This window comes from Dipodomys merriami, unplaced genomic scaffold (genome assembly GCF_024711535.1).
Source record: "Dipodomys merriami isolate MVZ:Mamm:240054 unplaced genomic scaffold, mDipMer1.0.p SCAF_1, whole genome shotgun sequence".
Taxonomy (NCBI): domain Eukaryota; kingdom Metazoa; phylum Chordata; class Mammalia; order Rodentia; family Heteromyidae; genus Dipodomys; species Dipodomys merriami.
Window position 1 is genome coordinate 46,203,445 of NW_027202270.1, and position 27,097 is coordinate 46,230,541.

Genomic DNA, 27,097 nt, shown 5'->3' on the forward strand with positions numbered 1-27,097 from the left:
GTGTCACATTGGGAATGTTCTGAGTGAAATGTCTCATGACATAGATGCTGGGCTGGGTGACCTCTTTTAGCCAAATTGCAAACTTCAGCACTGACTGCAGTGGGGTGGTGCTGGGAGGCCCTGACCTCATTCTGGCTGGGATCCCCTGCTTCCCTCATCGGAGCTCCCGGGGGGCCGCTCTCCACACTGACCAGACAGTCTGCACAATCCAGTCATCAAGAAACAGTATTTGTGGCATTGTGATTTCAGATCCTTAGTCTGTTCTTTAAAAGCTGAAAGATTCAAGTGTCGGTCCTGGGTCAAGAGAGTTGATCCAAAGGCTTTATTGACATTACCAACAAATGCTTACAAATGTATTTCTAAGACAACTAACAATACAAAGTTCACAATAACAACAAGAAAAAACAAAAAAGAAAGAGTAGGGAAACAGAAAAAAAGGAAAACATACCAGAAATCTTCAAGGATCTAGGAATTTAAATATAACTGCTTATATTGTTTTAAGTTAGAGAAATTTAAAAAAAGCAAAAAGATATCCTTGAGCCAGGTGCTGGTGGATCATGCCTGGAATCCTAGCAACTTAGAAGACTGAGATCTGAAGACTACAGTTCAAAGCCAGGCCAGGAATAGTCCATGAAATTCTTTTATTTTCATTTAATTAGCAAAACACCACTTGAGCCATGCTAGCCTTGAGTGAGGTCTTGAGTGCAGGCCCTACTACCAGCACATACACCAACAAGAATATCCTTAATACTCAAAATGATACATCACTTGTATGCATTATTGGCTGGGCAAAGCTAATAAAGGTTGACTTTGTACAACCAGATTCAAAGTTTAGAAAGATCATCTGGAAGACTCTGATTCTTTATTAGGTAGCACAGTATTAGGAGCATAGTCAAGACATCAGCTGCTTGGGTTGGTGCTGGCCCATCCCTACTGGTAGGATAACGTTGGGAACATTGCTCACTTCTTTGTGACTTCATTTCTTCATCTCTGAAGAACATCCCCAACTAAGAGATGGTTCAGGTTAGATGAAATCATGATGTAACACGTAGCAAATGAATTAAGAATCGGACCTATATACGAAGAGTTAAGAAACATCATGGCTATTATTTTGACTATTATACCAGGGGAAAGACAGTGTTTTTGGATAACCTAGGTGAGATCTCAACACATTGTAACTGTAAGACAACCTTTAAATTTAGCCCTTTATCTTTCTGGAGATCTAGTGACACCCCAAATACAACATTTCTAACCAATGTCAAATGTGAGGTATACAGGAAGTCTTGGTCTGGTTACAAAGTAAACATAAATATCCTGTGTGTTATCCCTTTGGAAGGATTGACTTCTCTGTGATTTCCATCCTCCCACCAGAAAACTGGGTGAGTCAAGGATCAAGTGGCCTTAAACAGGATGCAAATCCTTGGGAGTGCCCCGTAGCATGGGATGCTTGCTTTGGGGCTCCTGCTACCATGTGTGTATCATTTCTACAGTCCCTTTATCAATGCTCCTTTTTCTTTCCTTTGATGTGCATTTCTACCTACTTTTGTTTTTTCCTGTGCGTTAGTTTGTATCAATGTCACATAATGAGTTAGCTCTCTTCCTTTTCTTGTCACTCTCAAAGGTGATCAAACTGAGTTCCAGTCCTTTGGAGTCTTATTCCAAACGAGATAAATAAACACATTGGATCTGTTTATGAATGTAAGTCTTTCAATCCTACAAAACAGGCAAAGCCTCCTCCCCCCATGGATGGGAAGGGGAAACAAAGGAGGAGGCTACAATGCTTGATAGGAAATGTACTCATTATCTGGCCCATGTAACTGTAACCCCTTTGTACAGTATTTTCACAATAAAAATAAAAAAAACCAAAATAAAAACAGGCAAAGCCTCGATATTAGGCAGGACTGGTCTACGTGATACGTCATCTCTGTCCCTTTGAGTTTCAAAAGTGACTTGAAACGGGACCTAGAAACAGTGTTGGGGATGGTGAGATTCCTTTTATCACCTTTCATTAGTTGATGAATTGCGAAGGGCTGGAAAGGTGTGTCCTTGGAGGTGGCCTATCTCATGGCCTGGGGCGGGTATTTGTGGCCAGCTGAGTCACACTGCCTTGGGATTAGCCAGCTCTACTTTCCGTTTCAACAATAAAAAGTCTTGAAACATTGCTGGCATATGAGACAGAGGTATCCAAAAAGTCTTGGCATCTTTTCCAGCAGTGTAGCGAGTCTTCGGGAAGAGACTTGTGAGAGCATGGTCCATACACTCCACCACCAAGGACAAGTCCACGTTTACAGAGGCTGTAGCTCTCTTCAGTCCTTCTAGACCTATTCAAAGAGACAGAAGCATACTGAGTCTTGGAGAAGAGAAAGAGCAGAGTGGGAAGCGAGGGTGCAAAGGGGAGGGACGATTGAGAGACTCTATTTTGAATTTGCCATTAGAATTGAGGCCCACTGGTATGACTTTCTATCTGGTCCCCAAGGAAGGAGGCTGGCCAAGTTCAGGTGGCAAACCTATAGCAGGTTTGTTAAAAATCAGATTTCTGGGTTCCAAATCTAGAGTTTCTGAGTAAAAAAGATGTGAGGTAAGGTCAAGGCATTTGTATTTCTTTTGTTTGTTTTTTTTTTTTGGTTCCGGTCGTGGGGCCTGAACTCTGGGCCTGGGCGCTGTCCCTCAGCTCTTCAGCTCAAGGCTAGCACTCTACCACTTGAGCCACAGCGCCACTTCCAGCTTTTTTCTTTTTGCTTATGTGGTGCTGAGGAATCGAACCCAGGGCCTCGTGCATGCAAGGCAAGCACTCTACCACTGAGCCACCTTCCCAGCCTCGGCATTTGTATTTCTAACACATTTCTAGGTGAGATGCTTGCTGAGGTCAAAGGACTCTATTTTGAGGACTATTCCTTCAAGACAACAGGAGAAAGATACTTTATAAGGCCCATGAAGTCCCTAAGCCTAGGAGGTCATAGGTTTGGTTCCTAAATTGTCTTAGAGAAGTACTGTGAGTGTGCATGTGTGTTTTCTGTGAGTGTGTAGGAACTCATGGATATGAGAGTATGGACTCAATACCACAAGCCTCTATAATTCTGCGAGGAAAGCGTGAATCATTCCAAACATTCTGAGTCAAGAGGTTTGAAGTATCTCAGGAAATGAGTAATAAGCTAAGATCCTTTCTGAGAGATAGGTACCTTACAAGCAATCAGTCATGGTTTGGAGCCCATCTCTTCAATAAAAGGTGTTGGGAAAACTAGATGTCCATATGTAGAAGCGTGAAATTGGACGCCTGTCTCATGTTCAAAAATTAGTTCAAAATGGATCAAGGACATGTGTAAGACCTAAAAGTATAAAACTATTAGGAAAAAAATGTAAGGTAAACCCTTTTTGACATTGGTCTGGGCAATAACTTTTTGGATATGACTCCAGGATGCAGACAACAAAAGCTACAATAGATGGCTTTGTAGAAAATAAAAACTTCTGCACTGAGAAGGCATTAGTTAAAAGAATGAACAGACTGCTTATGGAATGGGACAATTATTTGTACACACTACATTTGATGAAGAATTAGTAAACAAGATGAATTGTTTTACTATTCAACATCACTACTCACCAGGGAAATACAAATTCAATGAACTAGCTCCTTGTACCTTTTAGAATGGCTATTGTAATAAGACAAAAGATAGGCTACATATATGTGTGACACACGCATGTGTGTGTGCTTTTGTGTTGGGGTGGTGGTAATTGGGGGTGTCAGTTATTTCAAATTCCTCCCAAGTATATCTGACTTGGCTTTTGCCTTTACCTCAAAACTTCTGACCTTGAACTGTGCCACAGTAGTGTCTATATAACTTAAAGCAAGAGCTCTATAAATATTTGAGGAACAGGAAAATCAACATCAATAGAGACAAAAAGTGTGAGGTAAGTCTGACCAGCGTCCTCAATGCATTGTTTGCTGGCTGGGTTCAAATCTGGCTCTCCCACTTACAAGGGAAGAGCTGTGCAATTTCAGGTAAGTTTCTTTCCCAGGTCTTTATTTCTACAAAATGCAGGAGATCATAGCACTGTCTCTACAGTTTAGGGATTGTAAATGAACGAAGGCTTGTGAAGCACTTAGAATGGTAATAAATGCCTAGTAAATGTTCATAGAAGTAATCATCATTATGTAATCTTTATTATTATTCTTCCTCTCTGACTCAGTCTTTTGACTCATGACTTTTTTTCCCCCCACCAGTACTAGTTTGAACTCAGGGCCTTGAGCTTGCTCAGATTGCTGACTCACCTTGTTTGCTTGCTAGACTGGTGCACTATCACTTGAACCACACCGCCAGCCTGGTTTGAGGCTGGTTATTCTGGAGATGGTGTCTGATGGTTTGTCTGCCTAGGTTGGCTTCAAATGCAATCCTCTGAGTCTCAGCCTTCTGAATAGCCAAGGTTTCTGGCATGAGCCACCAGCACCCAGCTGACTCATGACTTTTATGACCTATTTCCCTCTCCATACGTTACTGCTCCTAGAAGCTTCCATCTAAATAATTTATTCCTGTTCCTTAGATGTTATTTCAAGCCTGACCTGTTCCACTAAGACTTTTTAAGCAGCAGTGCACATTTTCTACTCTAAATCCCTTGAGCAACTAAATACCATACTATCTAGTACTACTTCTGGGATTTGGGTTTACAGCTAAGAGGCTGTGTACTGTAGTTTCCTTGTTTCACAATCTCACTGTTTACATTTTGTTGTATATTAGATTGTAAGGGTCAGATTCTGAGTCTTCTTTATTCTTTTATAACTTCCAGAAATCCTCCAATAATATTGAGTGAATGACTGGTGCTTTTTGTAGAGATGAGGACCACGAGCCCTAGAGCAACCTACGTGAGTCCAGGAGTGGTTGCATAACTTTGGGGGGAACATTGCAAAGCTTCTGTCACTATTCCAGTAGCTCTTTCGAGGAATAAATTATGTATGTTAGATGGACTTACCATAGAACTTGCTACTTAGTGAACACATAGTGAATTTTATAGGCTCAGAGAAGCAAGAGATGACGTTGGAATTGATAATGACCTCTGATCCAGTTTTAAAATCTCGGTTGGTGTATTATTCTGAGAACATTAATTTATGGTTGGGTCTCCTTCATGCTGGCTAGGAGAGTGGCCCCAGACAATGCCCCAGAGGGCACTGGCTCCACCCTGCAACTCACATTTTTCAATGTATCCTTCTCCATATTGCTGTCTGATGTCTGGAGACAGATGTTTCCAAATGGCAAACTTCTTTTCAGTTGTCTTTATTGGATCTGACAAATGTGTTTTGAACAATCCTGGTTCAATGCATGAGACATGCACACCAAAAGCCTTCATGTCCCGTCTGTGGAAAGAATAGTTGAAGATGTTTTCTTATTTAAGGATTTTTTCCCAGTGCTCAGCATTGAATTTAGGACTTCATTCATGCCAGGCAAGCACTCCATCCCAAGCCCTAATTTTACTTTTAGATTTATTTGTAGGATGTATGCTGTTTTTCTATTTTCTCATAAATCTTTCCATGGAGCCACAGAATCGTGTGTATTGGAAACAAGCATCAATCCATTTTTACCTTGTCATTTAGCAGATGAGAAAACAGGTCCAGAGAAATTAGCTTGGCACACCACCATTCCAGTGCTTTATCTTTGTAAGCCACACTTATCTCAGGAAACTGATGAAAAAAATGGGGCTAAGACTGTTTCTTCACAGTATGCAAGCTAACTTATGGGGAAGTGGACCAATAGCCACTGACTGGCTTGGATGGAAAAGTTTACCTTCATTTTATAAATATGCAAAGACTACTGCACCAAATGAGGATGCTGAAGGCCACAACACAACCATGTCTGATGGACCTCACCGGGTCCCTAGGCTGTGGAGCAAGCTTTTATATCATGTCACTACAGAAAACCAAAATTCTACTCATTTCCTGGCTGTCAAGGATTGGAAGCCTTTCCTAAGTTTAATGTGTAAGCATCATGAATATACAACAAAGAAATGACTCATTTTGAAGAGGTCTTCACCATTAAAAGTTTTTAAACGCTCTAGTAGTGAACTTAAAATGTGATTGAATCCATTTTCCATTGTTAAAAATTATTTTTATGAATTTCAAAAGGTTGTAAATTTACTCCCCAAAACCTATTGTATAAGTTGAAATATACTTTATTAAAATGGATATCAGCTTGACATAGAAAGATTTTGAAAGATAGTTAACTTACATTACAAAAAGGTTATTTTCTGGCTTAATTATATTTTATTCACCTGCCCGCTGATCTCTGTTGGATCTTGGAAACAAAAGTTCCAAGAGAATATTTGAGAACTTCTATTCACTCATGAAAATAACATCTTATCTAGAGACAAGCCACCTAAGCTTACAAAGTAAAGAAAATCAGTAGGAAATCAGAATGTGTATTAGGCAAATGCAGCTTTCAAGAATCCTGATCCTTTCTCAGCCTATTGCCCGTAAACTCTACTATAGGTAGATATTTTGGAACTGGACTGTTTCTGAATGCAAAATACCACTTCACATACCAATCTCATGATTCAGGTATTGTATAGATACACTTTTCAGTTCACAAATCTGTGAACAAAGGGCTGGAATCCTCACTACTCAAAAGGCTGAGATCTGAGGATCATGTTTCAAAGCTAGCATGGGCAAGAAAGTCTTGAGACTCTGATCTCCGAAACTGGAAGTGGAGCTGTGGCTCAGGGGGCAAAATGTTAACCTTGAACAAAAGACCTCAGGGACAGTATGTAGGCCCTGAGTTCAATCCCCAGGACTGGGGTGTGAACAAAGCTCTAAATATACTATTTTGAAAAATTTCTTTTACAATACTGCTTGCTTGCAACCAATGGTCAACTAATAAGACTAAAGAAGGTTCTCCATGACCTTTCTACTCAATGTGTTAGATTGGATCCATCAGGAACATTCTGGTGGGTTCAAAAACCAGAAACTTGGGCTCTACTCCAGGCCCACTCCATTTTGCTTTTTTCACAACATCCAAAGCTAGCGACTCAAATTCACATAGAATGTTTTGTAAACATTATTCCAAGATTATTCATGTATTTCCTGGAAGAATCAAACTTGGCAACATGATCACATGGAAAATGAGTTATTTCATGGAGTTAATCTCTCCTTTTGCTAGTAAGCTACTTCTAAATCTATGGCATAGATGGCAAACTCTAACACATGTCTTCAACACATACTAGTTAATTAAATACAGAGATGAAATGAAGGAATGTCATCTAATATTGTCTTCTCTCACAGTATACTTAGCTGGCTATTTTCCGTTTACTTCTTCAGTCCCTTTTGCCAGCACCACATTTGTGGTGGTTCACCAATTTACCTATACCTTGGCTTCCAATGGGAACACTGATGTGCCAGAAGGATATCAGAGATGGAGAGAAAGGGAGGAAAGAGAGAAGAGCTAGTTATTCTTCCTGTGTTGTCAACATGAATTACTTTATCCCTCAATGGAAGCTGACAGCCTTTTTGTCTCCATGTTCTGGAAGCTTCCCTGACTCCTTGTCTTCAGTCTATGCATAGAAATGTCCCTAGTTAATACAGATGGACCCATTGCAACAATGAGATGTACAAGTTGTTATGTTGAAAAATGAACTTTACAACTTTGGTGTGGGGGGGGAGGGGGGGAAGAGAGGGACGGGGAGGAGTGGGGGGGCGGGGGGAGGATGGGAAGGGATGGGAAGGGGAAACAAAGGAGGAGGCTACAATGCTTGATAAGAAATGTACTCATTATCTTGCCCATGTAATTGTAACCCCTCTGTACAGTATTTTCACAATAAAAACAAAAAACAACAAAAAAAGAAATGTCTCTAGTATCATTAACTCCTAAATACTACACTTAGGATTTCCCTCTATGTCACCTACCTGTCTGAAAATAAGGTAAACTCTACTTCCTTTACCCAATTTTAATATATCATCTCTTGTCAGAACCTCAACTGAAAGAACCACTTGCAATCATTTCAGTGATAAATTCTGGTTTCAGAAAAATCCATTAAACACACCCTTCTCTCTTCCTTCTGTAATAGGTGGACTGAGTATATTGAGCAGGTAGGTAAGAATGCATACTTTTCTACTGAGGGTTTAAGTAAGATTATGTTGTATCTCAAATGACTAGTAGCAACCATGGTGAAGCCTACCTTGATTCACTTTCTCTAATTTCCTATCCTTATCTGACAAACTGACCCATTGAATATTAATTCACTACCATTATTAGTATCATGCATTAAGACAAAACTTAGAATTAGATGAGTTCAAATCTCAGTTGTGCCACTGATTTATGGGTGACCTTGGCCAAGACACTTAATTATTTTAGCTTCAGTGGTATCATTTATAGAGGAGAAATAATTTAAAGTACTAAACAGTGTGTCTGGTAGCTACTAAACATTCAATAAATGTTCACAGCTAATATTTCTTAAGTCAGTTACTTTACATTACCTTAAGCTGTCATTGAAGCCTTCCACTGCGTATTTGGATAGAGTGTAGCCCCCTCCACCAAATGCGAGACGACCTGCAATGCTGGAGACATTGACAATCCTCCCTTGAGCTTTTTTGACCAAAGGAAGCATATTTAATGTCACACTGATGAGTCCAAACAGGTTCACTTCAATGGGTTCTCTGTAGTCCTCCACGGTCAGCCAGTCGGTGGGAGCCAGCACACCAAGAATGCCGGCATTATTGATCAGACCCCAGAGACCTAGAACAGAGAGAGAGAAGGTAGCATGTGTATGGGCATCTTGTTGGAAGCTCATCTTCTGCTTTCTACAATGAAGTCATTTCCTCTTTGTAGTCATATATTTGCCTTGAATGACTTTGAAGTATGGAGAAATGATGACAGAGAGTGGGAGGCTAAATTATAATCGTTCTTGGGTTTAGTCTCACTGTTATTCTATTTAGGGTTCTGAATTTCAAATACTGATACTTTCCAAGTGAGACTATCTTTTTTTCTCATGGCAGATGTGTAAGTCTCTTGGTCTGGTTTTCCTACCTAGCTGGATGACAAATTCATACTATATTTATAAAATATTCTGTATGGGCAAAGAATAGTAATATGAATATACTCTATATTTTTAGTAAAAATGTTCAGTCATTCATGAAGCTTATTTTACACTTAGTGTTGTTAAAGGTGTTTGGAATGAAAACATTAACGATTATCTGGAGCCTTATGAAATCATATTCTCAGATACATGATAAGGATGTAAATGAGAAAAGAAACACACACACACACACACACACACACACACACACACACACACATCCTTTTGTGAGCACCAATACTTTCCTCCATGGGAGTATTTCTAATTTTGATCAAAGCTGATAAAACCCTTCCAGTTCAGAATGCAACCATCTTAGCAGAACCTAGTGTAGAGAATGTCTGATGGCTCATAAACACCTGACTGTCTAAGACTTAAACTGGTCCCTTTCTGTCTGACCCACTGAAAATGTATAGCCTCTAGAGCCATTGTGGTAGAAAAGTAGGACCCAACTATCCAGCTTTGAGGGTTGCTCTCATATTCTACTGGAAATTTTAACCCTGATTTCTTGTGCCATGTATGTGGCTGGAGTGGTCCTTCACAGGAGACCAGGAAAAGTCAGGATTCACAACTCTGTTCTGAATTCTCTCACTGTGACTTAAGGCTGAGCACCATCTGGGTGTGTCTTACACACACAGAGTCCCTGATGTGCAATAACTCCAAATTTCTGCTGATTTTAGATAAGTACACACCTTGTGTTCAGGAGACATTTTCTGGAAAGGCTGTTTTACAATGCTAACCTATTTTATTTTGTTTTAGTTAGGTCACTGCCCTGTATCTTTACCATCTTGACCTTCTCTCACCTTTTTCTCCAACATGATTTTTCACCCACTGGGCGGTGCTCTTGACTTTCTCTGGGTCAGTTACATCCAGAAGCACAGTGTGGAGTCTCTCGGAAGTTTCTGCTTTCAAAGCGGTTGATCCTGATTCAGTTAGACAGGCAGCAATTACACGAAACCCTTTTTTATCAAAAGTTTTAGCTGCTAAGTTTCCGAATCCAGTGTCACATCCAGTGATGAAAATATACTTCTCAGTGATGTCTGCAATCTGCAGTTGTTCTTTGTAATTCCACAGGAAAGCACAGAGGATGAGGAAGATCAACACCAAAAAGAACATTCTTTTTGTTCCTGTATGTGATAGATAATCAAAAATGATGTCTTAAGTCTTCAAAGTAGAAAGAAAATTCAAATTAGAACCATCAAGGTTGGTTAAATTTGAGGTATTTTGGGAAGATAAATAGGAAGTTGAATTGAAACCCCTTTGTGCAACTCCTTGAAGAAAATAAGAAAAATCAAGCTAAAAAAACCCTTAAAATAATCTTTAAGTAGTACCACAAAGAGGTTTCAATTCAACATTTTGCATATTGATCAATGTCACCCAATAATTTGTATTTGGATTGTCTGTTGAGAAGATGGTCACTGAAATGATAAACCATTCTTCTAAGGAAATGCACAAGCCAACAAAGTGGAAATCAAACAATTGGGAGGTAGAGAAGGTGGTGATATAGCACAGCAGACACAGGCCACTGGATGGAGCCCAAACAGAATGGTGACATCAGTCTCATACATGAACTTATCCATCTGAGAGACAGGCTCTCACAGTAAAACTTACTTCTTGCTGCTCGGTAGGATTCAAGAGCAAAACGGGGAGGGGAAGGGGAATAATAAAATGCTGAAACAAGGACACAGGACGACCCATTGCAGCAATGATACCCATAAGACAGTATATTGGAAATGAACTTTACAACTTCTGGGTGTGGGGGGGGAGTGTGGGAGCTGGGGGAGGGAAGGGATTGTAGGAGAACAACAAAGGAAAGAGTAACAATGCTTGACAAGAAATGTACCCATTGCCTTACTCATGTAACTCTACCCCCTCTGTACAGCACCTTTACAAGAAAATTAAAAAGAAAAAAAATCTGTTAGAGTGTAACTGTCTGTATTCTGTGGCACTCCCAATTATGTTCAGATTTTCAAGAAAGGAAAGCATTTTTGCTATTGTCACTAAGAAAACATTTTCTATTCCCTTCCATTTTCTTGTTTTCAAAAGGCAAGTGTCAGCCTTCTACCTATCTTTGAGAACATTACTGGTCTGGGAGGTCCTTGTGCTCATAGCTGAAGGGGTGAATTGAACAGGAAGAATGAGAGGGAAATGCTAAATCTTAAACCCCTATCTCCAGTGCCTTATTTCTAAATGCCAGCTTCCTGTGAGAAAAATAGCCATGTGTAATGAAGACCAAGTGATCAAAATCATGCTGTAAAACAGGCTTTGGTGGTGCGTGTTATCATCAAGCATGAGGAAGACATCTTTTCCCCTTGCCTCTGAAGCCTGCATTTATCCTCAGCACGGGCCACCCTGATGCCCAGGGAAGAGTAAGCCTACCCCAGCAGAAGAAGGAAGTGAACAAGAGGTTGAGGGCAGACTATGCTCCATGGCTGCCCAAATACCCCACATCTTGGAGGCCCATCTATGCGGAAAACCAACCTGAGGGAAAGAGGTCATTAGCTCCCTCCCCACCCAGGATCACCTGGATTGGCTCCCTAGTAAGTGTAGGGAGGAGCAGGGAGCCAAAGAGAACAAACATACTCAGGAAAGTCCCTCCCCCATGACCCAGATAATTTCCAACCCTGATCTGGGCCCTCCCTTAGAATCACAAGGGCCAGGACTGCCTCACCGAGGAAAATCAGTAACTGAAGTTCAGACTTCTGGTCATGGATACTGTGTTCAAAAGGCAGTTTGGAGCTCCAGCAATTTTATAAATTTGGACTTTATTTTCTTTTGATAATTTCTGATTTATCATTTGAATCCTTTAACAATTTGTTAATTCAGGTTGTGTTTTTCTCTCTCCTTTCTTTCTTTCTTTCTTTCTTTCTTTCTTTCTTTCTTTCTTTCTTTCTTTCTTTCTTTCTTTCTTTCTTTCTTTCTTTCTTCTCTCTCTCTCTCTTCCCTTTCTTTCTTTTGTCTATAAGCAATTTATACTCCAAGTGAAACAAAAGGAACAAGTACAGAAAAAAATAAAAGAAGGTAACAATGATAATAACTTTGACTCAATATTTTAGTGCATACATTATATTTTTGTCTATATATTTTCCTAATAAAGAATATAAATATCCACACAGAAAAACCTACACACACATATACTTCATTTCTATTGGTGTGCAAGTGATAGATAAAATAATTCAGTATAATGTACCTTCTTTATGTCTCAAGAAAAATTTGAGCTTGGCTTTTATCTCTTCCCTTCTAAAAGATCCAAAGCTGGGGGCTGGGAAGGTAGCTCCGTGGTACAGTGTTTGCCTTGCATGCATGAGGCCCTGGGTTGGATTTCTCAGTACCACATATGCAGAAAAACCTAGAAGTGGCACTATGGCTCAAGTGGTAGAGCACTAGCCTTGAGCTGAAGAACTGAGGGACAGGGCCCAGACCCAGAGTTCAGGCCCCACGACCAGCAAAAAAAAAAGATCCAAAGCTGAAGAAAGGATAAAAGAATGTCCATCAATAATTATTAATTCATAGTAAAATACTAGAATATTTTAAGTTTGGGAAAACTATTAGATTCATGTGATGTATCTGCAACTATCTCTAACATAGTTTTAGACTACTATTATTTAATAATTTAATGTCATTTCCCTGAATTTTTCTTGTGATTGAGTTATGATTTGTTGCAAGTAAATGTCCATGTAACAGGACATTCTCCTTCTGAAATACATAAATACATTAAAATATACAATGGGGGAGGATAAACTAACTTTTGTGAAAATATATGTTGAAGTATTTTAATGAGATTTCATATTTATATTTGTCTAATTTCAAGAGTTTTTGAATGCCAAAATGTTTAGTGTATTCCTTGAACAGATGCCTGTAGCCTTCATTGTGACTGAAAATCCCAAAGCAGGTATTTGAAGGTGAAAATGTATGGGTTTAAAAGTTCCTGAGAGCAGAGATGGAAACTCTGTGTGGTCAGTTTCACCAGAGGCCATCTTGGAGTCATATAGCTCATGGCTTACATTCCCGCACTATACTTAACTTTGTATGCAGTTTCATTTGATACTCTCTCACCTTTTCATTAGAGAAGGCATGTTATCTACTTCATTTAACGAAAGATAATGCAGATTTAACACCATAAGGTGATTTGTAAAAGCCACTGAGGATGGGAGGATGAGGGACAGGGCCCAGACCCAGAGTTCAGGCCCCACGACCAGCAAAAAAAAAAAGATCCAAAGCTGAAGAAAGGATAAAAGAATGTCCATCAATAATTATTAATTCATTTTGAAGGTTAGCCTAGACCAAAAGCCTCCTATTTATGCACCGCACAGTGGCTGGAATGACAGATATACACTATCACACCTACATTTGTTTCTGTTAAGATTACAACCTCATGTTTGTCCAGGCTGGCTTCAAACCACAATCATCCTAGCCTTAGCCTCCAAGTAGCTAGGATTACAAGTTTGAGCCACTGGCCTTTCTTCACAGCTTGATTTCCTAGGTTTCATATTTATAATCTTTGGTAAAGTTAATGTTAGAGGTGGTAAAGTACAAAAATGAGCCAGGAACATATGCTACAAAGCAAAAAAATGGTCAAAGAACATTGGTGTATATCAAAAGCAGAAGGGTCTTTCACTAGCCAAGTAGATAATTTGTGCCTCAAAGCAGATGGACATTACTATTTCTGGGACAAACCATTGCCACGGAGCAGTAGGAAAGGCACAAGACTTTTGTGTGTAAATCCAAGCTTGTTACATAACCTTCAATTCTGTAAAATATGTGCCCTGTGTTGCTCAAAAACATGAAAATCATGAAAGGCGAAAGACAAGATTTCCAGATCAAAGGAAACTAAAGAGAAAATGCAGCTCAATATAGCACATGATGGTAGACCAGAAAATACTTTCAATATGTCCAGAAAGAATATTATTAAGTTAACTAATGGAATTTGAAGATATGTACACTTAACAAATACAATGGCACCAATATCAATTTTCCTATTTTGATAATTATACTACAGTTTTGCAGAAAATGTCCTACTAATTAAGGAAATATGCATTAAAATGTTTGATAAGGAGCATGATGTCAAAAATATTAGAAAATAATAATATGTACATAAACATATTGAAAACAACATATGGAAATAAACGGAGATGAAATGAAAATGTGAATTGCTTATGTTGGAGAAACCTAGATTGATTCTTCCTTTACCTTTTCCCTAAGTGTGAAATTCCAATTGGTCCTCCATGTCAGTATTTTTTGTATCTGAAGATTCAACCAAGAGCTGATTGAAAATAGTTTTAAGAATTGAATCTGCACTGAATGCGTGTAGACCTTTTTTCCTTGTTATTATCATTCCTAAGGATTTATGAGCCATTTGTGTTGTACTAGATAGTCCAAATAATGCAGAGATGATTTAAAGTGTGCTGGAGGATATACACAGACACTATTTTAGACCAGAGAACTGAGCATCTATGGAGTTTGGTATCCATCGAACAGTCTCCTACATATACCTACTGACAGATGAGTGTATTTCAAAAAAAAGAAAAGTTAAAAATTTGGCAAAGTAAAAAATAAAAGCTGTTTTTTTTCGAGGGGCTGGAGATTTAGTTCAGTGGAATAGCACTTGACCTGAGTTCAGTCTTCAGCTCTGCAAAAAAAAAAAAAAAAGTTTCCATTGGTTTGCTTTCAGTTCCATGCACAAAATAACTAAGAAGTCCAGGATTTCAGAGTCTAGTTAGTGACGCTGGATACCAAGGTGTCTGCCTTCTACTCTTTAGTAAGTTTACCCATACAACCTCTGGAGAAAACAGAAACTCAACTAAAATAGCTACCATCTTCTCCTTGACTCCTCCCCCCCCTCCTTCCCTACATAAGTCAATTTTCCTGGTAACATCAAAGGAGAGTAGCTAAGGATGGGCTCCCATTTGATCGTAGCTGTTTAATTAGATGCCTGCCCCAATGGTTGAGGGCTGTTGCAGAGCATTGTGTCTTAGAGTGTAACCTGGATGGTAGGGACTAATTCTGACCTATGTTTTTGAAAGCGTGTTCTTATCCCAAATATTATTGTCCAAAAACGATAGTTCTGACTCTAAATTCCACATTCCTGTAGGTCATTGGACTAAGTTAGCTACAAGCCAATACTCACCTTTGACCTCTGGTAGTATTTTAGTCAAAACACCATCTGGGAGCAGCAGTACCGAGTCAGAGGAATTGAGAACATGACCTGTACACTGAGGCTGATTGATGGCCAATTGGTTCATATGAGTAAATGAGTAACATCAACTTATAAGGCTGTCTCAACCACACTCCATAACTCTGGTCCCCTCTCTGTGGCTTTCTGCTTCCAACAATTCAGACTTGGGGCATTGACCCAAGTTGACTCAGTTGCTTCAGTTGTTTGCCTATGTGCTGTGCCTTCAAATTGATCTCACAGCAAACTGTTTAGTAAGAGTTGAAACCTCTTGGCTCAAAGCAGGGGAGTTTGGAGTTTAGGAGTCTGACCTTCAGAATCTGGTAGGCAGAGGTGTATTTATGAGCACTGAAGAGATTTGAATAATTGACTCATCTTTCAACTAGCCTTTTCCTATTTGCAAAAAGCAGTGACATAATATCTACCTCCAAAACTGCCTGGCAAACTAAATTGACTGAACACTTGCACTTTGTCTGTTCCATATGTTGCTAATATCTAGGTCTGTGCTTCTCAACTTCAGGCCTTCTGACATTTTTAGTGTTATTTGTGTTTAAACTCAGGGGCTTACACTTGCTAGGCAGGTGGTATACCATATGAAGCAGGCTCCCAACTGTTGTGGCTTTTGTTAATTTTCCAATAACATCTTGCCTTTTGCCTAGGTCAGGCTAGACCACAGTCCTCCTATCTATGCTGCCTGCTCTTGGTTGAAATGGGGTATCACAAACCGTTTGCCCAGGTTGACTTCAAACCAAGACCTTCTCAATCTCAGCCTTCTGAGTAGATAGGATTATGGGTATGAGGTACCCATAATCCTCTGCCTTCTGACATTTTGATCCACATAACGACTTCTGTCCTGTCATTATGGCATGCTCATTAGCATCTTTGGCCTAGCTGCCAGCAACTCTTCTTCCCAAGAAGGATGTCTTCAGATACTGCTTAAATCTCTCTCTCTCTCTCTCTCTCTCTCTCTCTCTCTCTCTCTCTCTCTCTCTCTCTCTCTCTCTCTCTCTCCTTATTTATTTATTTATTTATTTTCAGGGCCTGGGCGCTGTCCCTCAGCTCTTCAGCTCAAGGCTAGTGCTCTACCACTTGCACCACAGCACCACTTCCAGCTTTCTCTGCTTATGTGGTGCTGAGGAATCAAACCCTGGGCCTCATGCATGCAAGGCAAGTGCTCTACCACTGAGCCATCTTTATTTTGGTAAATATTTTTATTTACCAAAATATCTATTTATAAAAATCTTTATTTTGGTAAATATTTTTACAATTATTATCATTTTTTATTTCTTTTTATATTGTGAAAATACTGTACAGAGGGGTTACAATTACACGGGCAAGATAATGAGTGCATTTCTTATCAAGTATTGTTGCCTCCTCTTTTGTCCCTCCTCCCCCCACCCACCAAAGTTGTAAAGTTCGTTTTTCGACATAACGACTTGTACATCTCATTGTTGCAATGGGTCCACCTGCATCCTTAGTTAAACGATTTGTTTTTATTCTTCCCCTCCACAAATTATACCAACATCAAATACAGTGAAAGCAGGGGTTATACCGTGGGGGAGGACATACAAAGCAACAAAGAAATCATCTTATAAATATGTTAGAAACAATCACATGAAAGGAAAAAAAAACATTTGAATACTTATCTTAGGGTTCATTTCACCTAAAATCAACTTATCTGACCTTTTCTGCTTGACTCAGACATATACTAGTTATTGAAAATAAGGGAAACCATGAGACCTATGTTTCTTTGGACCTGGCTTACTTCAATGAATATAATTTTTTCCAAGTCTTTCCATTTTCCTAACAAATGGGGCAATGTTATCCTTTCTGACAGAGGCATAGAATTCCATTGTGTATATATACCAGTCATCTACTGAGGAGCATCTGGGTTGGTTCCATATCTTAGCTATGGTAAATAATTCTGCAACAAACATAGTTGTGATGATAGCTTTAGTATGGTCTTGTTTGTGATCATTTGGGTAAATGCCCAAAAGTGAGATTGCTGGGTCAAGGGTGATGTACAGAGGGGACATAGGTACATGAATCAGATAAAGAGTACATTTCTTTTTGGACAATATCACCCTTCCCTTGCTTTCCCCAAGCTGTAAATGTCTCTAAGGTTAAAAAAAATTAACCTCAATTAAGAATCCTTGTTTTACCTTGCTCATGTAATTGTAACCTCTCTCTATGGTATTTGCACAATAAATAAAAAAAACAAAATAAAAGAATCCTTGTTTCATGGGTCCAGAACTTCATAGCACCCAGATGTACTGCTTTGGAAATTCCATCACTGGTTTCTTGGTAATGTTTTATTGATAATAGTTTTTTTGTTTTTTGGGCTGCTACTGGGTTTGAACTCAGGGCTCTCAGCTCTATCCCTGAGTGGTTTTGCTCTAAGGCTAGCTCTCTCCCACTTTAGTCACATCTCCATTTGAGGCTTTTGGGGAGTTGATTGGAGATTAGCATCTCAAGGATTTTCCTTCCCTGGGCTGGCTTTGGATTGTTTACTTGAATCTCAGCTTTCCAAGTAGCTAGGATTACAGGCGTGAGCCCCCAGTGCCTGGCTGAGGTTTTTGGTTTTTAATGGCTTAGCAGGAAAGATTTTTTTCACCTGTAAGCTATGGTAACAATGAGGTCTGGATTCTGGCTGAACCTTTTGACCAGGCACCTTTTGGACCCTGCCAGGTTCTTTTCGTGTGCCCTTCCCATGGATAGCACAGGAAACCCATAGTCCTTGATATTCTTAGTTCATTCAGTCAGGTACAAGTGATAGTACAGTACAAGTGATATGGTTGGTGAGTGCTTAGCATTTTCTAAGTCTCTGCAGGATCTACAAATATTTACTACATTTAAACCCCTGATAAAATGATCTCCATTTGGACCAAACCTGGTAATTCATTTCCATAATCCCAGCACCTTGGTGTCTGAGACCAGAAGATGTCAGGTTTGAGGCTGGCCTGAGCTATGTAAGTGCGATTCTGCTTCACAGTAAAAACAAAACAAAATAAAATAAGAATGATTTCTCTTTTGTAGATGAGTATCAGATCAGATATGTAGGCTAAGTGGGTGAAGATGCCATATACACGTGATTTGGGGACAGCTATCCAGACACTGTGGCCCTATCCCTGTTGTCATCATTCCCACCTAACTCTGGGGATTGGGGCTGGGTTGTACTTTCCAAGTCCTGGTGTCTGGCATTAGGCTCTCATGCAGTATTGTTTCAGGAAAGAAGGAAGAGAGGAAGGAAGAAAGAAGAGGGAGAGGAAGAAGGAAGAAGGGAAGGAAGATGGAAGAAGTCTTCACTCTGGCTCCAGAAATCTGATGATAACTTGATACGTCTTTGTTATCCCAGGCACATGGCACAAAAGGATGATGGGAATTAAACTAATATTATATTCACATTACAATTGAGATAATTTCCAAACACTCTGAGAAGCATTCATGTTGTATTTATCTGTTTAACTATTGAAATGTTTCTGGGATAGGCTAGGTATCATACATAAAGTCTTTTGCCAAGTAATGTCTAGGGCTCAAATGTCTCTGAATGCTTTGATCACTTGAAAAGAAGGGAAAAAGCTATAAAGACAGAAACCATCAGCAGGTGGCAGGAGGAATGAAAATACTTTATCAAAAACATCCTATTAGGCCTCAGTGATTTGGAAGCAACCAAAAAAGGAGAAGTATTTTTTTGCCACACAGGATGCTTACATAGGAACTACTTGTCAGAAAATACTGTACTGCCCTGACCTACTTCTGCTTCTCTGCAGTTTCTCTTCCTGGGTCTCTTTTCTTAGTGAGAAACTTAAAAACACAACTCACACCTGTAATCCTGTAATCCTACTCAGGAGGCTGAGAGCTGAGCATCATGGTTTGAAGTCAGCCCAGGCAGGAAAGTTCGTGAGGCTCTTATCTCCAATTAACCACCAGAAAACCAGAAGTGGAGGCATGCCTCAAAGTGGTAGAATGCTAGCCTTGAGCAAAAGAACTCAGGGACAGTGCCCAGATCCTGAGTTTAATCCCTACAACCAAGGATAACAAGAACAACGGAACCCCCACTCCACCCCCCCAAAAAACCCCAGAAAAAACCACCAACAATAAACTCTTAATCTTATTTTTCTTATCTACCTTCTTCTGATCCTTAAAAAGTGACACAGTTAATTAAAAATAGAGAGTAATGTTTCAATTACTGATACATAGTTTTTTTTTTCCTTTTTGAGACAGGGACTTTGTACAGTCCAGGGTAACCTAGAACTCTATCTTTCTCCTCAGCTTCCCAGAGCTGAGATTACAGTCTAAGCCATTGAACCAGACTATAAAATAGAAATATAAAAAAAATAGTAGTAGGGTTTTTTTTCTAGATAGTTGAATTCTTTTTTTTAATTGTGAAAATACTGTACAGAGGGGTCACAATTACATGAGCAAGGTAATGAGTACATTTCATATCAAGCATTGTTGCCTCCTCCTTTGTTTCCCCTTCCCATCCTCCCCACGTCCCCCCCCACCCAATCCATTGTTGCCTCCTCCTTTGTTTCCCCTTCCCATCCCTTCCCATCTCCCCCCACTCCCCACAGTCCCTCCTCCCCCCCCACCCCCGCACCAAAGTTGTAAAGTTCATTTTTTGACATAACGTCTTGTATATCTTCCTTCTAGACCATTTCTTTTTATTTCCAAATAACTCCAGAACAGATATTCTTTCAGAAAACAATATTAAAACTAGGCAATCATATAAATAAGTTTGTTTAATCTGTATTTGCTTTCAATTTCTGCAAAAAAATTATAGCTCATGTTGAGTCGACAGCAGAAATACATCAAACAGTAGTTAGCAACAACTGAATATTTTCTTTTGCAGATTACCTTACTAGAGCTTTCTCATATTGACTGCAGAGAACACACATGCTCCTCATATATTTAAATACTGTAAATGTGGTTAAATCATACAGAACTCATTATTTTTTGCCTCCTTAGTAAAGGAAAAGTTGTTTTTTTCACCTAAGTGGCTTTTCAGACTTCTATTGCACTTCTCTTTAAGGAAAATAAACAGTGAAATCTAATGACAGGATAAATTCATATAACTAATGCATTCTGTGAAATAGAATATTCACAGAAACTGGAAACTCAGAAACCAAATAAAGCTAAAAACATTGAAGACAAGGGACGTTACATGACAGATGCTTGCAGGTTTTGAGGACTGATTGAAATACCGCTGCTGCTGGTGATGACACACCTGTGACTGTATTCATCATCGCAGGAAGCTCACTTCCCCCAGTCAATGGGATGAAACAGAGCCTGTTTCGTTATATTTCTCTTGAATCATGATTCCAGGAAAGAGGGAGGCAGCCCTGGGTACCGAGGCTGGACCTGGGTGGCAGGACAACCAAGTGTGGAGGAGTGTATACATGCTTCCTCTGGGGGTACAATCAGTTTTCTGGTACTGCATCCTCAGTGTGTGTGCCAGGTGTGCTGGCCCGCTCCTACATAAGGAATAATTGCCTCATTTATCTTTGGCAGATTTTGGCCTAAGGATCAAAGCATCTATGATTTTCTTTTTCTCTCTTCAAAACACTTAAATTATAATCTATCATATCATTTTCAATTATTAATGTATTATTCCCAGTCCATTCTAGGTTTATTATTTTGCCAATATAGATACAGTTCTGGTAGGTGAAGAATTGCTGTGAAATCCATGGTTACTTTATGATCACTGAGGTCTGCAATGTGGACCCCAATGGATTATATGTTGTACATTGTTCTAATTTAGGGTCACCAAACTTCAAAGAAAGTTAATGGAGAGAATGTCTGCATAGAGGCAGGAAGTATGTTTAGCTCTTCAGGTTTATTTTCATGCAGTAGAAAAGTATCGATTTTACATACTGCCTTTTTAACAAAGTAACATTTGTGTCAATGGTTTCAAAATCAATTTCCCTTTTCCTCATTTGAAATATATGAGGCAACAGTTTTTCTTGTATTTAACCACCCACTGATATTTATTCTAAAATAGTACATCTTTCTTAAAACTTAAACAACTCTAAGACCTTAGGCATTTTGTTTTCATCATGAAGCCCAGGATATATTTAGATCATCTAACATAGGCCAGGCAATGCTCAGATAAAGTACAATCCTTATCTTTGGGCTAATAGTGTCATGGGACATTTCAGAGACATTTAAATGACCCTAAATTGACTATGTCTCTTACCTGAGAGAGAGAGGGAGATGCACGCGCGCATGCGTGTGCAAGCACATACACATACACACACACACACACACACACACACACACACACACACACACAGTCGAAATACCAAGTCACTGGATCATAAAAACAAAAACAATCCTCTCATATCTGAAAGGGTTGTATACTGTCCTCCCAGTATCCAGGAATCAAATGATTCAAATTTGAAGTCTTCTGCTTCCTTTCATTATTCTATCTCTCCTTCTCTCCCTCTCTCCCTCCCTGCCTCCTCCCTCTCTCCACATGTTTATGGAGCCACATTTGATAACATATCTAAAGCAAGTCACAAACAGACCAGACTTGCATTTGGCAGTAAATCCATTGCTCCAGTAAGAAACTCATCTAAGATTCATAAACCTTTTGGAATTCTTCTCTTTCCAGTTGCCACTTAACCTTAAGATTCACAGGAGGTAGCACATAGGCATGGAGTGAGGGACAAGAAGAGGTAAGGTTGGGACTCTTGAGTGCTAAGGACATTCACAGAGAGTCCTGGAAGAGGTCAAGGCAGGATCTGGACTACATGGACATTTCTTGTTGAGACACACATAGCTCACATCACTGCCTGCTAATAGACTTCATTAAAGAAGTATTGGTAGTTGATCACAGCCTGAAAGACAACTTGATTCATTCTGTAGGAGTGAGGCATGCCAAAGATAGTTTAGGTTGATTTGATTATTGAAGAAGTAAACAATCAAACTCACTCACCAGTTAACTTACAAAAGATGACTTGAGGCTCGTAACTGCTGCAGCTCTTCTTGCTCAGTCAATCGCAATCTCCCTAAGGTGTCCAGGGGAAGGCAGTGTCACCTGAGCACGCTGATCCTCTTGTGGTTGAGGTGACTATGCTTCTCACAACTCTGAGACCTACAGGCGTGAGTCCTCTGGTTCTCTCCTCGTTCTGTGAGTTACACCCATTATGACACTGAGTGATGACTAAGCTTCTCCTCAGTGGATGAAGGAAGCAAAGCAGCTGGAGGTCACAGGTTTCCAAAGGAATCATTGCTATTTTGAGAAATTAAACTTAGCTAGCTGCAGAAGGAACTTCAATATGACCAGAGCACTCTTGTACCTGTGATTACAATCTTTTCACTACATAGAACAGATGAAGTAATATGACAGAGAAACATTTCATAAACTGCCTGGTACATCAGGATAATATTTCAATTTGCAAACTAGAATTATTGTTAACCATCTACTTTCATGTAATATTTTTCTTTTTTCTTTTTTTGGTGCCATTCCTAGGGCTTGAACTGGAGGCCTGGATGCTATCCTTGAGCTTTTTCATTCAAGCTTAGTGTTCAACCTCTCAAGCCACACCTCTACTTCTGGCTTTTTTGGTGCTTAATTGCAGGTAAGATCTCACGGGCTTTCCTTCCTGGGCTGGCATCAAACCATGATTCTCAGATCTCAGCTTCCCGAGTAATAAGGAATACAACCATAAGCCTCCAGTGTCTGGAACATGTAATAACATGTAATAACGTTTTCTTAGTAATTTAACTATGAATTAAGATTATTGTTCATGACTTAGCATTTTCTTCCTGTTACCATGATTTTGACTATTTAGTGTCCTTTCCTGCTAAGAGAATAAGTAGGAAAACTCAGTCTATGATGATTCTAACATATTTTTAAAAAGACAGTCAAGCAAGAAGATCAAAAGAATGTAATGAAACTAGGTTTTGGTATTATTCTTGGTTCCTAATTGTGACAGGTACTTCCTCAAGTGGTCTTTGGTGCTGAGAAGAGGAAAGGTTGCTCCTGCAGGGGGTGAAAGACTGGAGCTTTTCTGAAGCTTTTCCCCAGTGGGCCTGTTTCTCCTTGGGACTACAATAGGAGGTGCTGAGGTTGCAGTTGATGGGGGGACAGGATGGTTCACACCTCTCCTTCCAAAGGCTAGAGGAACAGATACCTAAACATACTCACAATGTAGTTTTAGCCCAACAACGAACTCACTTGACTGACTAGCATGCTTTTAGTTATGTAGGTTTTAAAAAAAGGTAATTTTTTCTTTTCTTTCTCATTGTCTTTTCTCCCTTCCTCATTGCCCTTTCATGTGAAAGGAATGGAAGAATTACAATTCCATGCAAGGCTGCTCTCTTCATTTCTCTGACCATGGGAATGCAGGAGCATTTAGGACTGCAAGAAATATAGCTCCAGAGACTGACACCTGCACAGCAATAAATGAGCAGACTCAAAGCCACCATGTGACTCATACCAAGTCTCAGTGAACATATCTGGAAGCTCATGCTGCTGCATCCTTTAAAAAAAAGTCTGTTTCCCCACCCCTGCCTATTCCCAGACTGGATAATTATATATATATATATATATATATATATATATAATATATAATATATAATATATATAAAATATTTTTCTTTTTTCCCCTGAAGATAGCAGTAAGTGTAGGTTTTCATATTGTTTGGAAACACCAGTAAAACCTCACTTCCTTTGCTCCAAAGACTTGTTCTCATTATTTGTGACATGGCATTGAGTTCAGAGGACTGAATTTCTGGTCTCACAGCCTGCCACGCCTCCCCATGCTGAAGTCACACAGAGAAAACTCCACCAATGTTTTCATTTCCATTTCCTGTACGCCTATTTATTCCATCTTCAGATTTTCCTGGCTCTGTGTTCCTTCTTTGGAACATGTAGTTCATTATAGTTTCACTGCAGTGAAAGGAATGTCCAGTTAGATGGGGGCTAGATACTGCGCTCTCACTTTAAATTAAATGGCTGGGGAACATTGGTAAAGAAATGGAAAGGCTTGGAAAAAGTCATATTAAGTGAAGTAAGCCAGACCCAAAGAAACCTATGGTTTCCCTCATTTGTAGTAATTAGAATATGCCTATAAATCTACAAGTAAACACAATGGATGGTAAAAGACAAAAAAATTACACTGGGACATGACAAATTACAGGGCTCTAAACATTCACACAGTGAGATCAAAGGAACATTTTCTTAGGAGAGGATTACAAGAGCTCAATAGCTATGTGTACAAAATGATGTGTGTCAAAATGAACTCCAAGAAATGGAGACAAGGGTTTTTTTAAAATTTTACCTTCTGTGTTCCCCATCCCCTTTGTACTTTTTTGTCTTGTAAGTTTATCTGTTTTGAGGAGGTGAGGGGGTGAACTAATGTGGCAGTGATACTAGACAAGAGGCTAAAAATGAACTATACAATTTGTGGAGGAGGAAAGTTGGGAGGGGAAAACCAGGAGAAAACAAGGGAAGAGGTGACTCTGCTAAAAAAGAAACGTATTCATTACACGACTTACATAACTATAAGCTCTTTGTACATCATTTTTACAATAAAAAGAAATAAATAGGGGGGGGGAAGTCTCCTTTGTCTTCAAAAGAATGAAATAAAGCCCAAGAATGAAATTTACTCAGGTAAACTTTGATAAACCCAAAGTGGGTCAGACATACTTCTTTAAGAATTCACAGGTCAAATATAAAACCTTAGAGAAAGAACACATGCCCTTAAATCCACATAAAGAGAGTTTATCAAATAATTAACACTGCCCCTTCCTTGTGAGCAGGTTTTTGCAACTGGAAGGTGAAGAGAATTCAGATACCTGGGGTCCTGGAGTACATAAGGGAATAGGGTAATAAAAAACTTACAAACAGAAAGTTCTACTTCCTTAATAACCTTGCCTCATAAAACTTTCAAAGCTTTCCAAGCTAGGCATTTTAAAACAAAGCAGATGTTTAGAATAATTACCAGAATTCTTGCTATTGCGCTGACAAACCCAGCTGAAGAGTTGTTCCAGTCTCATGACACTAGGGTTGGCACACTCCCCTTCTTATTGTCAGCTGGTCCACTTAGGCATTAGTTAATGGAATCTTCTCCTAGTGGTACCTCACCCAATGTAATCATATCTACATAAAAATTCACATCTTAGCTGGGTGCCGGTAGCTCATGCCTTTAATCCTAACTACTCAGGAGGATGAGATTTGAAGATGGTGGTTCAAAGCCAGACTGGGTAGAAAAGTCACTTTGAGACTATTATCTCCAATTAACCACTAGAAAACTGGAAGTGACATTGTGGTTCAAAGTGGTAGAGCACCAGCCTTGAGCAAAAGAGCTCAGGGACAGCACCTAGACCCTGAGTTCAAGCCCCATGATGACACAAAAGAAATCATATATTAATTCTTAGGTTGTCCTTCAGTCCACCCTTTTTTTTAATTGTGAAAATACCACACAGAAGGGTTACAATTACATGAGCAAGGTAATGAGTACATTTCTTATCAAGCATTGTTGCCTCCTCCTTTGTTTCCCCTCTCATCCCTTCCCATCTCCCCCTCCTCCCGCCCCCGACAAGTTCACCTCTTTAATATGTAACCTTCGAACTTTCCCTCCATTGGACTTTTTGCCACTAATGTCAATCTATATATCACCAAATTACCATTTAATTTTTTCACCAAGTTCCTATGTAAAACAGAGGGCAGAGGGTTGCACTGTGGATTTTACTCAAATATGTATTTCAGTTGATAACATGGGCTAAAATTTCATAGGAGCAAGAGTAGATACTGCTGCAGACAAACTCTAAAGACATGGCTGTTATTTTTCTTCTAAAGTTGTGTGTCCTTCATATTCCTGCCCAAGGGCACCTTCTCCATCCATCCTTTACTTTCTTTCTTTTATTTGTGTGTGTGTGTGTGTGTGTGTGTGTGTGTGTGTGTGTGTGTGTGTGTGTGTGTGTGTGTGTGTGTTGTTTTGGGTTCAAGACTGAGACTGGAACTTGGTACCTCACACTTTTACTCTTTGACTAGTTCTCTATCAACTGTGCCATGTCTTCAACCCTCAATCCATCCTTTTCGAACACCAAAGCACAAAGACAATGTTCAAGTCCTTGAGTGTCCCCAGAAATGCACATCAGATATCTTGTACCTGCATTATGCCAGAGATCGGTGGTCCAAATCACAAAGGATCCTGTGGAGAAAAGCACTTATCTACAGCAACTGCTGGAGTATATCTGCTGTCATTTTCTTAAGGTTGTCTGTGGCAAAGCTGGCTACAGATGTGACTGTTGCCCTTCTCCTTCCCAGCAGTGTAATGTGATACCATTCCCCGCAGCCACTTAGATTTCCTGAGTAACTTTGCATTGGTATTATGACCTCAGGTTTTCAAAAGTATATTGTATTTTTTTCCACCTCCCTTTGTCAACAGACAAACTATAAAGGCAACCTACCCTGAGATCTCACTTTTTACACCACTTTTGTTGTGTGGGCGTAGGAGGAGCTAGGCTTGACTCAAACCAGGAACTCTTTTATCATCTTGGCTTTTCATGACCTTCCTGACTGTAAGCTGAGGCTGGGCTGATCTTTCTTTCTTTGCACTTTTTGGATTTTCGGTACACTAGCAGCTGGGGATTGAGTCATGGGAATGTTCCGTAAAGTCCTTCAGAAAAGACTTTTTCTTATTTACAGAACACACTTCCTTTAAGTTTACTCACAGGGTCCTGGATTGAAAAATGGGGTGAGGAGTATTACAGGGGATCATTGTTCTGGGAAGCAAGACGGAACAAGAAAGACAGGTGGTAGGGAGTGGAGGCAATGGATGACCAGGAACAATGGGGATGCCTGGCAACAGGGAGGCTTACCAGAAAGAAAGGTGGGGACTGAGTCAGAACATTGACCCTCACAGA

At 39.6% G+C, this 27,097-nt stretch overlaps 1 protein-coding gene across 5 annotated transcripts; it reads right to left on the reverse strand.

The window, feature by feature from the left end:
* Positions 1-299: 299 nt before the first annotated feature.
* Positions 300-26,478, reverse strand: Dhrs9 (dehydrogenase/reductase 9). Of its 5 annotated transcripts, none has more exons than XM_070021412.1 (6): positions 26,341-26,478; positions 22,158-22,454; positions 9,852-10,175; positions 8,453-8,711; positions 5,181-5,344; positions 300-2,321 (listed from the first exon to the last, which is right to left on the reverse strand). In XM_070021412.1, the coding sequence occupies exons 3-6, from the start codon at positions 10,162-10,164 to the stop codon at positions 2,098-2,100; spliced, it is 960 nt and encodes a 319-aa protein (XP_069877513.1). In that variant the 5' UTR covers positions 10,165-10,175; positions 22,158-22,454; positions 26,341-26,478; the 3' UTR covers positions 300-2,097. The 5 variants fall into 5 exon arrangements, with proteins under 5 accessions (XP_069877513.1, XP_069877516.1, XP_069877524.1 ...); XM_070021415.1 differs by lacking the exon at positions 26,341-26,478 and adding an exon at positions 25,171-25,202; XM_070021423.1 differs by lacking the exon at positions 26,341-26,478 and having other exon boundaries at positions 22,158-22,468.
* Between the last annotated feature and the right edge of the window lie 619 nt (positions 26,479-27,097).

What these genes read in the sequence shown, in the direction of transcription:
- Dhrs9 (XM_070021408.1), bottom strand. Translation starts at nt 12,353, where the DNA reads ATGCATGCAAGGCAAACACTGTACCACGGAGCTACCTTCCCAGCCCCC. An exon ending in TTTCTTGAGACATAAAGAAG is followed by an intron (nt 10,176 to 12,238) that starts GTACATTATACT and finishes TATCACATACAG; the next exon opens with GAACAAAAAGAATGTTCTTT. An exon ending in AAATCATGTTGGAGAAAAAG is followed by an intron (nt 8,712 to 9,851) that starts GTGAGAGAAGGT and finishes TCTCTGTTCTAG; the next exon opens with GTCTCTGGGGTCTGATCAAT.